Source organism: Peromyscus eremicus, chromosome 9 (genome assembly GCF_949786415.1).
Source record: "Peromyscus eremicus chromosome 9, PerEre_H2_v1, whole genome shotgun sequence".
NCBI lineage: Eukaryota > Metazoa > Chordata > Mammalia > Rodentia > Cricetidae > Peromyscus > Peromyscus eremicus.
This window is the reverse complement of record NC_081425.1, coordinates 84255659-84271197: the sequence shown is the minus strand read 5'-3', so window position 1 is coordinate 84271197 and position 15539 is coordinate 84255659. Positions and strand designations below refer to the sequence as shown.

Here is a 15539-nt window from a genome sequence, read left to right as displayed (position 1 = left end):
CACTTAAGAACCCCAAATGACAAGATAATCTTTCCAAGCTAGAGAAATTTGAGTGTGATGAAGGTTACTGTGTGTAAAGCCTATTTTATTTTTTTTAATTGGTAAGCAATACTATCTCTCAGCTTCTTCTTTCTTCTCCTTCTCCTCCTTCTTCCTTCTTCCTTCTCCTTCCTCTTCTTCCTCTTCCTATTCTTCTTCCTATTCTTCTTCCTCTTCCTATTCTTCTTCCTCTGCCAATTCTTTTTCCTCTTTCTCCTCCTCCTCCTCCTCCTCCTCCTCCTCCTCCTCCTCCTCCTCCTCCTCTTCTTCTTCTTCTTCTTCTTCTTCTTTTTTCCCCTCACTTCCTCAAGATGTTTTCACTAGTGCAGTTCTTTGACTGGCAGTCTGAACTTAATGGACATTGTGTTGAAGATCCAGAAGAATAGTAGTCTGTACCCTGGTGTTTCAGTGGCTTCTTGATTTTTTTCTTTTTCTTTCCTTTCTCTCCCCCCCTCCCTCCCTCCCTCCCTCCCTCCCTCCCTCCCTCCCTCCCTCCCTCCCTCCTTTTTAAAGACAATGTTTCTCTGTATAGCTCTGGCTGTCCTGGAGCTCACTCTGTAGACCAGGCTGGCTTCAAACTCAGAGATCCTCCTACCTCTGCCTCTGAGTGTTGAGATTAAAGGATGCGCCACCATGCCCAGCTGAATTTTATTTTCTCACATAGATTATTTTAGAAATTTGAAGTAAGCTTAAGATTTTTGGTGATTAGGTTTGTCATTAAGATCTTCCAAGGCTGATTGGTGGTGGCGTACACCTATGATCCCAGCACTCAGGAAGCAGAAATTGGTGGATCTCTGAGTTTAAGGCCAGCCTGGACTATAGAGCAACTTCTAGGACAGCCAGGGCTACACTGAGAAACCCTGTCTGGAAAAGCGCCCCTTCCCCCCCCCAAAAAAAGACCTTTTCTGTGTATTGGATTTTGGTTTCCAGGGTATAGGAAATACTGACTGAGGATCTCTCTCTGTTATTGGACTGTGTCCAGTAATCTTCCAAATAGCTGCTGTAATCTCAGCTACAAGGATGTGGAGAAAGGAACATCATTTCAAATTCAAAGCCATTCTGGTCTACACGGTGAACTCCAGGTCAGCCTTAGTAATGTCGTGAGATCCTGTCTGTAACAATAGTAACAAGAATAACAAAAACCTGAGAAATCTTCAGCACATCCTTTTGGAGAAATGTAACTTGAGCTTAAACTACTGCGTTATTGTTTTTTTTTTTTTTTTTTTTTTTTTTTTTTAAGATTTATTTATTTATTATGTATACAGAAGAGGGTGCCAGCTCTCATTACAGATGGTTGTGAGCCACCATGTGGTTGCTGGGAATTGAACTCAGGATCTCTGGAAGAGCAGTCAGTGCTCTTAACCTCTGAGCCATCTCTCCAGCCCGCGTTATTGTTTTATACCTTAATAGAAAACAATATTGTATTTATCTGGCATTCTGTGCTACTTTGAGAGAAATGTGTTAATGACTGTCCAATTTGCTTTCTGTTGTGAGAAATACCATAACAAAAGCACGTGAGAAGGAAAGGGTTTTTTTGGCTTACATGTCCTGATCACAGATGATCATGGAGGGAAGTCAGAGTAGGAACTCAAGCAAAAGTAGAGGCAGGAGCCATGGAGGAAAGCTGTTTACTGGCTTGCTTTTCCTGGCTTGCTCAGCTTTTTTTCTTAGTCAACACTAATTTCTTTCTTAGCCGTCTACCTAGGGGTAACACCATCGACAGTGGACTGGGCCCTCCCACAAAAAGTAAATAAAAATAAAGTAAATGTGCCCAAACACACAAAGCCAAACAGAGTCCTGGTGTCCCACACCTTTAATTCTAGGACTCAGGAGGCAGAGACAGGCAGGTCTCTGTGAGTTCCAGGCCAGCCAAGCCTGCTTAGTGAGACCCTGCCTGAAAAAACTAAAACGAAAGAAGGAAGGAAGGAAGAAAATGCTGTCCCACAGACCTGCCTACAGGCCAATCTGGTGGAGATAGTTCCTCAGCTGAGACTCCTTCTTCCCAGCTATGTCTAGGTTTGTGTCAAGCTGACGGAAACTGACCAGCATTATGCCTCAGAAGTGTTGTTTGAATTGATTTTACTTTTTTTCTTCTTTTTCTTTTCTTTTTTCTTCCCTTTCCTTCCCTTCCCTCCCTTTCCCTTTCCCTTTCTTTTTTCCTTTTTCCCTTTCCCTTTCTTTTCTTTTCTTTGTTTTTCTTTTTGGTTTTTGTTTTGTTTTCGAGACAGTTTCTCTGTGTAGCCCTGGCTGTCCTGGAACTCACTCTGTAGATCAGGCTGGCCTTGAAATCACAGAGATCCCCCTGCCTATGCCTCCCAAGTGCTGGGGTTAAAGAAAAGCATGCACCACCACCACCCTGCTGTGACTTTATTTGTTGATGGTGTTTGTCCTGAGCCATTCGCTGTGCTTTGGCCAACTCATTTGTTTTCCAAACAGTTTAAATACAGCAAATTAAATTTCAGTCTTGTCCTTCAAAATAATTTCCTACAAAATAGCTAGCGTTGAAGCATAGATGAAGAGTTTCATAGGCAGTACTTTGTTTTTCTCTTGAAGAGATATTAAGAGCCAATCGTTTATCCCAACCAAGCCCCTTCCTTTTGTGTTGTTCATTTGCAAATAATGAAATTTTACTTTCTTGGTAGCTTTTTCATGATTTCACACATCTTTTTCAATTATAATTTTGTCTAAAACTGAAAGACATGCTATAGTTGTAAAAATGATTTTAAAAAATAAAACATGAAAGTTTTATGGAAAACATGTTTCCTATAAAGCATGAAAACATTACCAGCATAGTCACTAATATCAGGATTAAAAATTATGTAATTTTGTAGTTACCTCTAGAAAGTAGAATTGGTAAATCCTAGTCTTAAAAAATTGGCAATCTTGGTATTTAAGCTTGCCTGAATAATAATTTATTAGTAGATGGTAAACCCCAATTGTCTTTAGGGAAAGAATAGAGAAGTAGAGGTGGAAGGAATCATTTATTGTTATCAACTTGGTTAAAAGTTGTAAATATTTAACAAAAGTCCCTATATTTAACATAGGCCCTTCTAGTGTTGAGGACGGACACACACACACACACACACACACACACACACACACACACACACACCAAAACCCCCCCAAAACCAAAACAATATATATATGTGTTAAAAATCTATAAAATCAAGTAATAACATGTAACTAATTCTAATGAAGGACCAACAAAAGTATCCTGTAAGTAGACAGCTGTTTTCCTAGTGAAAATTTTGGTTTTACACTTTGCATATGAATAAATTAGATCCCTAATTAATTGGAATAGTTTTGTCTGTTTTCTTCTCTGAGATCTATTTAATCTTTTGCATTGGATTATTTTCCAGATTTAACATGTTCTATAGTGTATCTCATAATAACCTGAGATTCATTAGTTTAAAATCTTAAAGCCACTGAAGACTTGTTTTCTAAATATATGCTTTTTCTAAATAACTTACACCTGTTCATTATTAAGTGTTTTGTAGCTTTGTAGACCTTGACCTAATGGCTCAGTGGTGTGTAGTGGCTGTTCACCATTATGTTATTCTCTAGCGGCAGCAGCATTATTCTAGAGTTGGGATGCCTTCTTGAGGGACTGGCTGTTATTTGCTCTTTCTGTAGGACACCCTTTTAAAAAAAAGTCTGTAATGATTTTGAAGGGCAGAAATCTTTCCAAAAGGTCTCCACATTTACAAATTACTAGTACTTTTCTTTTGGGGGTCCTTAAACTCTTAAAAACATTGCAGTGAGTTAATTCTTTAGTATATGTGTCTAGTTTTGAAATATCTAAACTCTGTGGCATAAATCTCTTAAAACTTTCTGTGTCCCTAATGTTACCAAGTAAAAGCAGCAACCAGGACTTTCCTGGGCAGATGATGGATGGAATTCAACCCTCCAAGGACCTCAGATGTCAGTTAGTACAGTTTGCTCTCCACTTTCTTAGGAAGCCTCTGGGATAAGTTAGAGCTTCTCCACACCCTTGGGGGCAAAGGCTTTGTTTGTGAGTTTTCCCTGCTGATTATATGGTTTTTTGATGACCATTTCTCACATTGATTCTCTTTTAGCTTGGTTATTCTCTAAATTCAGTACTATTCCATTAAAAAATTAATAAGTAAATGTATGTAACTAAAAAAAATATATACCATGTAACTCTACTGGGACTGGTTAAAAACATACTTGCTAGGAGTCTCAAATCTTTATGTTCTAGGAATGCTCTTTGAAATTGGAAATTTTTGCTCTGCTAGGGGTCTTTTAAACATTATAGCTAGTATCTTTGAGGGTTATGTTGCTGGGATTTTTTTAAATTTTATACTTTATGTGTCTAGATGTTTTGCCTGCATATATGACCGTGCACCACATGCATGCCTAGTGTCCATGGGGGCCAAAAGAGAGGGTTGGATCCCCTGGAACTGGAATTACAGTTTCGAGCTGCCATTTGGGTGCTGAGAATTGAACCCAGATCCTCTGGAAGAGGAGAAAATGCTCAACTGCTGAGCCATCATCCTTTCTGCCTCTGTGTTGGAAATTTCCTGTATTACTTAATTGAAGAATCTATATAACTTAATGAGATAGATGCAGATGTTACTATCTCCATTTTACAGACAGGACACCGAGATGTAATTGTTTACTTAAGTGGCCCAGGGCCTCTCATTGCTGTTCAGCCTTAGAAGTTGTACTTGGACCGCTTAGCTTCCAACCCTAATTGACTCTGTTTAGTTTATCTTTAATTGTGATATTCAGAGGGTTCCCAGCTCCCTCCGTCCTCTTTTCTCTCAGCAGTTGTCTTTGTGTCTTTTTTTGCCGTGTGTGTGTGTGTGTGTGTGTGTGTGTGTGTGTGTGTAGGTGTGTGTAGGAGACTGCCTATGTTCAGTTGAGCATATCCATAGCTCTTCATGAGGTGGAAGCAATCACATAACTTCCTAGGACTCGATAGGACTTCTGAGTATTTTTAGTTTGAGGTCAGTTCTTGAACCAGGCCCATTCTTGAGCATCAAAAACATTTGAAGGGCTTTATTTCAGGTTTCTGTTTTATTCTGTCTGTAGCTCAGCTCTTATAGTTAAATAACCTGAGTCAATGTCTTAGTTTGCTATTGCTGTGACCAAAAAAAAAAAAAAAAACCCAACCATGACCAAGGAAACTTATAAATGAAAGCATTTAACGAGGCTCATGATTTTTTAGAGGTTTGGAGTCCATTACGGCAGAGCAAAGGCATGGCAGTGGCAGGAATGACTGGGAGTTCACCTCTTACAGGCAGGAGGGAGAGAGCACTAGGAATGGCATGAGTCTTTTGAACCTCAAAGCTTTTTGCCTAGTGATACATCTCTGTCAAGGTCACGCTTCCAGCTGGGGATCAAATATTTAACCATTAGACAATGGGGGTCATTCTCATTCAAACCACCACAGTTAGTAATCCAGGTTTTCTTCTGTGATTAATTTTTAAGTACTAAATATAAAATTGCCAGTTGCTTAGTACAAATAATCAAGTTTCTAAGAGCTTTGGGCTATCCCACTAAATGTTAAAATTAGTTGTATGATATGTTCTTGATCATGATACCTGACTGTCATCTTTGTGTTTTCTGAGATTCAAAGCTTGAGTGTAGCACAAATTCTAATTGGTCTTAATAATAAAAATCTGGAGCCAGATACTGAGGTAAATGCTGAAAGATCAGAGAAGCAGAGCAGCCAGCCACCAGAGAGACTTCTTACCTCTCCTGAATCCTCAGCCTGAAAGGGCCAAGCTCCTGTCTCCACCCCGCCTTATCACTTCCTGTTTCTTCCTCCCAAGTGCAAATTAAAGGTGTGTGCCACCATTGCCTTGCCACTAGTGGCTAGCTCCACACTCTGATCTTCAGGCAAGAGTTAAAGCACAAAATATCCCCACACCTGGAAGCCTGCAAAGACTGGTAAAACTCCAGTGCCCTGCTGCCCCCAAACCCTGTGAACTGACAGCTTGTTTTATTGTACCCGTTTCACAAACCCCCAGAGACCACCAAGGAGCGGGTTTCCCATGCAAGCACATGGGGGTCCTTTTATTCAGGTTCAACCTGGGCCACCGCACGGCAGATGGAAGGGAATGTGGTGGTGGCCATGAGCCCAGGCGTAGAGAGTTTTTATAGGGAAATATCACAAGCCGGGGATTGGGTAGAAGGGATATGGGGCAAGGTGATTTTTTTGAAACTGTTGGTCTAGACTTTCTGCTAGAAACCACATTTGAAACTATTGGATTGTACTTTTGGCATGAAACCACAACCCGCTGAACAGGATTATCTGGACTGCTCAGCAGGATTATCTAGATAGCTTCAAGGGCCATAACCGCAGACAGAATGTCTACAGGAGCATACTGCCCTGTATCTGTTGGAGTTGTCATGGCACATTCCTGAGGTCCTTCCTGGAACTGAATACAGCAGGTGGTCTAAGATGGTGGCCCTACCCTAAGATGGGGTCTGTATTGCCTTCACAGTTTAATGTCTCTGAGCCTCAGCTTCCTCCCCTATAAAATGAAATTATTGGTTAAGCAGAGTAGTTAGGGTACTAGAATATTATTAAACTGTAGTTGTGCAGCTAAACTTGCCATGCACTAAAGGATATTTATTTGCTTTTTTTTTTTTTTCCTGGAGCTGAGGACCGAACCCAGGCCTTGCGCTTGCTAGGCAAGTGCTCTACCACTGAGCTAAATCCCCAACCCCTTTATTTGCTTTTTAACATATAAAAATAGACAGGGACATACAAGTTGGGTACTCACTCTTTTTTTTTTTTTTTAAGATTTATTTATTAGGTATACAGTATTCTGCCTGCATGTGTCCCTGCAGGCCAGAAGAGGGCACCAGATCTCATTACAAGTGGTTGTGAGCCACCATGTGGTTGCTGGGAATTGAACTCAGGACCTCTGAAAGAGCAGTCGGTGCTCTTAACCACTGAGCCATCTCTCCAGCCCGGGTACTCACTCGTTATTAACTTTATTTAATTAAAAAATGACATGTAAAATAATGAGTTTTATTTTAACATTTTCACACATGCATTCCATGTACTTAGAGTCTTTGGAAAATATACTCAAGAGTGATAAAGCTGGATCATAAGATAGTTCTAGGTTTTGTTTTTATACCACAATACTGATTTTCATAGGGGCTATATACATTTACATTCCCTCCAGCAATGTTTAAAGGGGATCCTCCTACTAGTCTTTGCCAGTGTTAGTTTTTATTATTTGCTTGGTAAACCATTCTTTTTGGTATGAGATGGAATCAATATAGTTTTGATTTTCCTTTTCCAGATGTGTAAAAATTCAGAATTTTTATATATATATATATATATATATATATATATATATATATATAGTTGTTTTGTTTTTTTGAGACAGGGTTTCTCTGTGTAGTTTTGGTGCCTGTCCTGGATCTCGCTCTGTAAACCAGGCTGGCCAAGATCCACTCGGCTCTGCCTCCCGAGTGCTGGGATCAAAGGCATGTGTCACCACTGCCTGGTCAGAATTTTAAATATATTTATTGGCAATTTGTACTGCTACTTTTGAGAGCCATCCAGTTCACTTGAGGGCATTTAACTACTACTACTTTGGTAATCCTTTAATAATAAATTGGTACATTTTGACAGTGCTTATTCTGGTGAACTAGAGTTCTCTTTATTTCATTAGAACAAGACATACTGACTTAAAAAATGTGTTTATCTGTTGGATGTGGTAGTGTACATCTTTAATCCTAGCACTTGGGAGGCAGAGGCAGAGGCAGGTGGATCTCTGTGAGTTCAGGGCCAATCTGGTCTACACAGAGCATTCTGGGCTCAGCTAGCCATGGCTACACAGTGAGACCCTGTCTAAAAAAGCAAACAACAAAAAAGTGTACCTGTTAATGGTATCCATAAATAAAACTTTTAATTTATGAAAAATATGATCATATTAACTATAGAGATTTATCATTTCTCTAGCTTACAAAATAGTAGGATAAATAAAGGACTTTAAAATGCTTGTCATCTTTGGATACAGTGAAAGAAAATTTCAAAATCATAATTTAATCTTAATTTCATAGAAGTAGATATTAATTAGTAATTGCTGTGGAAATGGTTGTAAAATACTCACAATAGTGTGAACTAGGGACTTATAAATTGATCAGAACTAGATTTCCAGTATTATTATTATGTAGTTAATATAGTATTTTTATGACTGAGACTTTTTTTTTCCAAGACAGGATTTCTCTGTATATTCTCGGTGCCTGTGCTGGGATCAAAGGCGTGCCCCACCACCGCCCAGCATACCTGAGACTTTTTTAAATGTGTGTTAAAGCTTAGAAAAATTGACATTCAGGGATCTTTATTAGAAAATTTGTGTCAAAATTGAGGCCTAAAAACTTTAGCATAGTGGCTGGAAAGATGGTTTAGCAGTTGAGAGCACTGACTGCTCTCCCAGAGGACTCAGGTTCGATTCCCAGCACCCACCTGGCAGCTCACAAATGTCTGTAACTCCAGTTCCAGGGAATCCAATGCCACCTTCTGGCCTCTGGGGGCACCAGGAACACAAGTGGTGTATAGATACTTATGCAAGCAAAACACCCGCACACATAAAATAAAAACCCTCCACATTTTTAAGTTAGCATAACTTAGTGATTAGCATGAGAATCCTCCCTTCATGGTTGTCCATTAAAGAAGTTGAGGTGGAAGGTGGGGGTGAGAAAGACAGGAAAGCTGCCACAGTGAAAGACCAAAGACAACACCCCTCCCCCAAGATCACTATTCTAGATGTTTTTAAAATGGCTTTATTATACTCAGGTGGAGCATAGCTTATGAAAATGACTTATAAACCAAAAATGCTACACATGTAAGGTAGATAGTTACATTTCTGCTAATTGGCATTATTTCCTTGAAAGCTCAAAGAACCCAGCTTTAGTTGTGATGAAAGCAGCCAGGCATGTTCCCCTCATTTTCTTTGGAATTCGTGGTTTTTCTTACCTTTCAAATTTTCCGGTCTTCGTGCCAGATCATCCTTCCCATTGTTTAGGCTCAAAACTTACTCTCTTCATCCATCTTCCTCCCTTCAGTGTTTTCACAGTTCCTGTCCTCAGCCTGGACACCAGTGTCTCTCACCAGGACTCTTCCAGTATCTTGTAAATAGATCTTTCTGTTTCTGCTTTTGCTTAAAGTCTGTTTCAACACTGTTCAACATAGCTAGAGAGTGGCTCCTTGAAAAGGTCAGTTTATATCTCTTTTCTGCTTGTAATTCTCCAGGGGCTTCCTCAAAGCCCAAATCTTTATAGTAGCCCATAAGTTCTTTTTTGGGGGTGGGGAGGTTGAGGCAGGGTCTCACTGTGTAGTTCTGGCTGTGCTGGAACTCACTATGCAGACCAGGCTGACCTTGAACTCACAGAGATCCACCTGTCTCCCAAATGCTGGGATTAAAAGTGTGTGCCAATAGGACAGACATGCCTATAAGTTCTTACATAATGGGATTCCCTGATACCTTCTTGAGGTCACCTCCTGGTGTCTCTACCTTTATCATTCTTTTACAAACGTAGTGGTCCCTGCCATCCACACAAACTCCTGCTTCAGGGTCTTTGCACTTCTTCCTGTTTCTGCAGGTATCCATATGGTTTATTTACTTATCCCCTCAGTTGTTGGCTCATGGCCCTGAACTAAGACCTGGATCACCCAATTGAAAGTAGCACTTTCTGGCCTCCTGCCTCTTTTAGCTTTTTCTGTAACATTTTTTGAGAGTTTATAGCCTTGTCCCATTTCCACTTCTAGTTTGTTTGTCTCTGTTCTAACATTTTGTATGCTCCCCCATTCCCCCAGATTGTTGCTTGTAGTTGAAATGATCACTCAGCTTCCTGTTCCTGCTACCATGCCTGCTTCATGTTGCTCTGCTTCCCCACCATAATGGACTTTTATCCCCCTGGAACCATAAGTCCAAATAAACTCATCCTATAAGTTGCCTTGATCATGGTATTTTATCACAGCAACAAAAAAGTAACTAATACAGAAGTTTCAGGACTAGTTTTCTTATCTCTTGCTGTGATAAAACCGTAACCAAAATTACCTTGGCAGGAAAAAGGGTTTATTTGGTGTGCACTTCCAAATCACAGTTCATCATCAGGGCAGGAATTCAAGTAGGAACCTGAAGGCAGGCTGAAGTAGAGACCATGGAAGAATGCTGCTTACTAACTTGCCCCTTATGACTTGCTCAGCTTGTTTTCTTAGACAACCAAGACTACTTGCATAGGGGTGGTACTGCCTTCAGTAAGCTGGGCCTTCCTATGTCAATCATTAATCAAGAAAATGCCCCACTGTGCCTGCAGGCCAACCTGATGGAAGCAGTTCCTCAATTGAGGTTCCTTTTCTTGGGTAACATATAGTTTATATCAAGCTGACAAAAATCCAACTAGCATAAACTGTTGGTTTTTATCTAAATGGCAATCATTCAATTTCACTGATAAAGATTCAGGAGCCACATGCTGGGGTGAAAACCTGCTAGCTCAGAGAAGCAGAGAAAGCACTTGGCTGACCTTCCTCCTTTACTTCCCAGCACCCAGTTCCTCTAGCCTCCTCAGGCACATTCGTGCAGACAAAACACTCATAATCATAGACTAAAAATTAAAACAATAAGTAATGTAGATAGTCCATTTGTGACTGAGCATGCCACTAACACTTCTTGGCACTTTGATCAGTTGTGAGTTTCTATATTAACCACTGTCCACTGCACAGTTTTCTCTGATTTGATCTGAGATCTAAGAGCTTCACTAATCTGTGAGTAGAGAGATACAAATTAGCAATTTGATACTATGTTCATTTAGCAAAATAATAGTAACAGGTTCATCCCTGGGTCATGTGTACTTCCCAGCTATAGATTTTTCACCAGATTACAGCACCAGGCAGTGTTTCTGCCTGTGTAGCAGCCCTTAAATCCAATGAGGAAACAGTTGATTATTCCCATAATATTCATGCCACTATTGTATCCATGGGCATATGTTGCCTTGCCTTGCCTGTCCCTATTGCAGTTCACAGGGTTCACAGCTGGGTAAGACTGTTGATGACCCCCTACCCCTAGCAGTCTTCATAACACCTTCTGTTACTGTGAAAGCTAGCCTACAGGGAGGGAAGCTTCCTGGTCAGCATCAACTTATTTTCTCCATGTCCTGTGACTAGTGTATATATTGTCTTAATTAATAGGAGCAAAGCAAATTTTAAAAACACTATTTACTTTTATCTTTTTTATTTTAAATTACAGGGTCTCATGTAACACAGCCTAGTCTGGAACTCTCTATGTAAATCTTGAGCTTCTGATCGTCCTGTCTATCTTCCAAGTGCTGGAATTTCAGGCATGTGCTTTTGACAGCCGTTCTATATCCCCAGCATCACACACACACACACACACACACACACACACACACACACACACACACCCCTAGTATTGGAGATTGAATCAGGATGTTCTTTTGTGATTGACAAATGCTTTACCAACTCCCAAGTCATAGATGCATGTGTATGTTATTGTTATTTTGTTATTGCTGTTGTCTTGTTAATGGAGTCAAATCCAGGGTCTCTGTACTTGACAAATGATCTATCTCTATGTTGTGTCCTCAGCCCCTGATCTATATTTTTATCTTTTGGATGTACATGTCCTTTTAAAGAATTAGCTTATCAAATCAAGTAAAACACTTCCTTTGGGATTTGATTGAGAATAAAAATGTTTCATTAATAACATTTGTGGGTGTGGTGGCACATGCCTTTTAACCCCAGCACCAGGGAGGCAGAGGCAGGCAGATCTCTGAGTTGAAGGTAAACCTGGTCTACATTGTGAGTTCTAGGACAGCCAGGACTCTATAGAAAGACAGTCTCAAAACAGAATTTTAATGGCTATATTTTGCACGTTTATAGTCTTGTGTCATCTTTTCCTTTATATTTTCTCATTGTTTGCGAGTGTGATAGTATTTGAGAAGCTTCCTAGAGGATCACTTAAGCCCTGAAGTAAAGTCCAGCCTGGGCATTAAAAGAACCTGTCTCTAAGAGGAAATAATTTTAGGTGTTTAATGCAGTTATTAGTACCATTTTTTGAGCTAAGACAGATACTGCTATGTTGAATTTACATAATCTTAAAAAGATTACATTTTGGTCAGAATCAATTTAGATTATATAGGTGGCTAAGATTTGTCTGTCAGAAATCGTTAAAACCTGGACTTTGTCAGACTTTAATTTTTAATCTTTTTAGACATGTAGCAGTAGACTAGCAACAATAAAAATAATCAGAAACAGCTTAATAAATCAACAGAAGATTTTCATCCTGAAAATTAAGTTTATTTGACAAATATGGACATTAGTTTAATATACTCTTTAAAACAGACGTATGCAGGGAATGATGGTTGAGTGTTGTTGAGAGTGAAGGGCCAATAGAAATCTAGACTTCTGGGAATAGGAAATAGAGTGGCTTTCAGTAGCTGTTACCTGCTAGGAGCAGAGTTAGAGCTGCAGATTTGAGAAATGAGACATCTAGTTACAGTATTTACCATATTTAACAGTGTACTTTAAAAGTATATACATCTTTTGAATTGGAATAGGTGTGCAAATTCAAATATTTTACCTGGTAAATATTTATTGAACTTCTTTTCTTAGAATTAACCATAACAGCCATGCATCCTACCATTCAGAAGGTAGAGTCAGGAGCATCAAGAGTCCAAAGTCAGCCGGGCGGCCGTGGCACAGGCCCTTAATTCCAGCACTTAGGAGGCAGAGCCAGGCAGATCTGTGAGTTGAGGCCAGCCTGGTCTACAGAGCGAGTTCTAGGACAGGCACCAAAACTACCTGGAGAAACCCTGTCTCAAAAAACAAAAAACAAAAAACAAAACCAAACAAACAAAAAAAGAGTTCAAAGTCATATCATTGTATTTACAGTATTTGAGGACATGAAATGTAGACATCCTTCTTGGTTAAAAGCCTGGTTTTGCTGCTTACTAGCTATTGGCTCAGGGCAGGTGTGATCATTGTCTTGTGCTGTGAGCTCATGATGATGATATTCACCTTGTAGTGTGGTTAATGTGCATGAGCATAGTCTCTTTTCAGGGTGACACAAATATTCTGAACTGGTGTATGATAATAACTAAATCCTCTGTAAATTTAATTAAATTACTGGACTGTACATTTCAAATGTGAATTTTGATGTGTGAATACTATTCTAGTAAAACTGTTTTTTGTTTTGTTTTGTTTTGTTTTTTTGAGACAGGTTCTCACACTGTGTAGCTCTGGTTGTTTTGAAACTTGCCATGTAGACCAAGGTGGCTTCAAACTCACAGAGATCTGCCTGCTTCTTACTGAGTGCTGGAATTAAAGGTGTGTGCCACCATGCCTGACCAGTAAAGCTGTTTTAAAACAGAAATGGGTTTGAAACTTATTTTGGAGTGATTCTCTTAGGTATTGAAGTTTTTATGGATGGAAGAATTAGCTTTTTTGTGGATAGAAGCCATGATACTAAGTTTAAAGGTTAGGACTCATATATATATATATATATTATATTTATTGTAATCTTCATTAAATTATTTTATTTTATGTATATGGGTTTTTTGCCTGAATGTATGTTGTGTACTACTTTCTCACCTGATGCCCACATAGGCCAGAAAGTATCCAGATCCCCTGGAACTGGAGTTACAGATGGTTGTGAACCACTGTAGCTGAAGTTTTCCTGGTCCTACCTGGCTCCCGAGGTCCTGTAGTCCCAAAGCCACTCAGACCCAAATGAACAAACAGAGGCTTAATGTTAAATTAGAACTGCTCGGCCATTAGCTCAGGCTAACTACTGACTAGCTCTTACACTTAAACTCAGACCATTTTTGTTAATCTATATGTTGCCACATTTTCTGTGGCTTTACCTGTGTGTCATTACGTGCTGTTCCCTGAACTGTAGGCTGGTGTCTCCTGACTCAGCCTTCCCCTTCCCAGAATTTTCCTTATCTGTTTTTCCTGCCTATACTTCCTGCCTGGCTACTGGTCAATCAGCGTTTCATTTATCAACCAATCAGAGCAACACATTTACAGCATACAGAACATCTCACAGCAAATCACCATGTGGGTACTGGGACTTGAACTTGAGTCCTGTAGTCAGCAACCAGTGTTCTTAACTGTTGAGCCATCTCTTCAGTCACAATTTATTGTAATCCTTAGCTATCAAGGCTTTTATAGTCCTCTTGTACACACATATCTGTATATCCATACTCATTAGACAAACTTCAAATATGGAAAAGATGTCACCTCCCCACTCCCGTAATCCTATGTCTTCTAAGTGATTTTCTTTTCTCTTACCTTTCAACCTAAACTGTCTTATGAGTAAGTAAACACATTTGAATTTTGGCTATGTTTGTAACTTTTTTTAAACACTTTTGTTTAGATCCTTGGATGCCCACTGGACAGAAACTTGAAACTTGAGATCATCTTCATATCATAGCAGAGTCTCAACCTGTTCATTATTTGGGGAAGAGATAGCCCATGTGCTGTGGAGATGAGTGGGGAGCAGCAGCTGGATGCAGGTATTGGTTCTCTTAAATCCCTCTTCAGTGTGCAGATGCAGATTATTTGCCTTTGTTACTTTGTCTACTGCTAAAGTGGAAGCTCCTTGAAGTCATACATTTTTCTTTTCTTTTCTTTTTTTTTTAGATTTATTTTTATTTATTAAATATACAGTGTTCTGTCTGCATGTGTCCTTGCAGGCCTGAAGAGGGCACCAGATCTCATTACAGGTGGTTGTGAGCCACCATGTGGTTGCTGGGAATTGAACTCAGGACCTCTGGAAGAGCAGTCAGTGCTCTTAACCACTGAGCCATCTCTCCAGCCCCGAAGTCATACATTTTTCATTGCTGTCTCTTGGGCCTGACAGAGAACCTGGCACTAGAGACTACAACTACTGTTTGCTGGAAAAAAAAAAAAGTTTTTTATGAACAGACCTCATTTTCTAAAGAATTGAATTTTGCTGGTTACTTTATAACTGATTTTAAATTCTTTGAGTTCATAGGAAGTTGCAAAGATAGTGTCAACAGGTTCCATGCTCCCCTTCATTCAGTTTCTATTCTCTCATGCAACTATAATATAAAATACAAAATTAGCATAAACTGCTTAGTTCTTTGTTATTTTTTTGTCATGTGTGTGTCCTCCTGAACTGTCAAGATACATAACTCTTCTGTTACCATGAAGAGCTTCCTAGTTCTCTTTCTTACTACATTGTTTTTTAATTGCGTTTTTTTTAAAAATTTAGTTTATGTACAAAAGGGTCAGACCCCCCCCCCCCCACAATGTTGGGAGTCCCACAAGCACACTAAGCTACACAACTATAAGGTACACGCAAAGGACCTAGCTCAGACCCACACAGGGTCCGTGTTTGTCGCTTCAGTCTCTGAACTGTGACCCCTTCTCAGTTGGTCCTGTACAGGGTCCGTGTTTGTCGCTTCAGTCTCTGAACTGTGACCCCTTCTCAGTTGGTCCTGTAGGTCGTGCTCTCATGGTGTCCTTG

The 15539-nt window shown here is 39.7% G+C and overlaps 1 protein-coding gene across 3 annotated transcripts in view; it reads left to right on the top strand.

Annotated features, from left to right (window-relative positions):
• The window catches only part of Sfmbt1 (Scm like with four mbt domains 1), a 115696-nt gene that overhangs the window by 47820 nt on the left and 52337 nt on the right, over positions 1-15539 (top strand). For 2 of the 3 annotated variants that reach the window (XM_059273944.1, XM_059273943.1), the window contains exons 3-4: positions 13266-13372; positions 14424-14562. In XM_059273944.1, coding sequence (XP_059129927.1) covers positions 14535-14562 — 28 coding nt within the window. In that variant the 5' untranslated portion in view covers positions 13266-13372; positions 14424-14534. The remainder of the gene's footprint in view (positions 1-13265; positions 13373-14423; positions 14563-15539) is intronic. The other variant, XM_059273945.1, reaches the window with a different exon arrangement.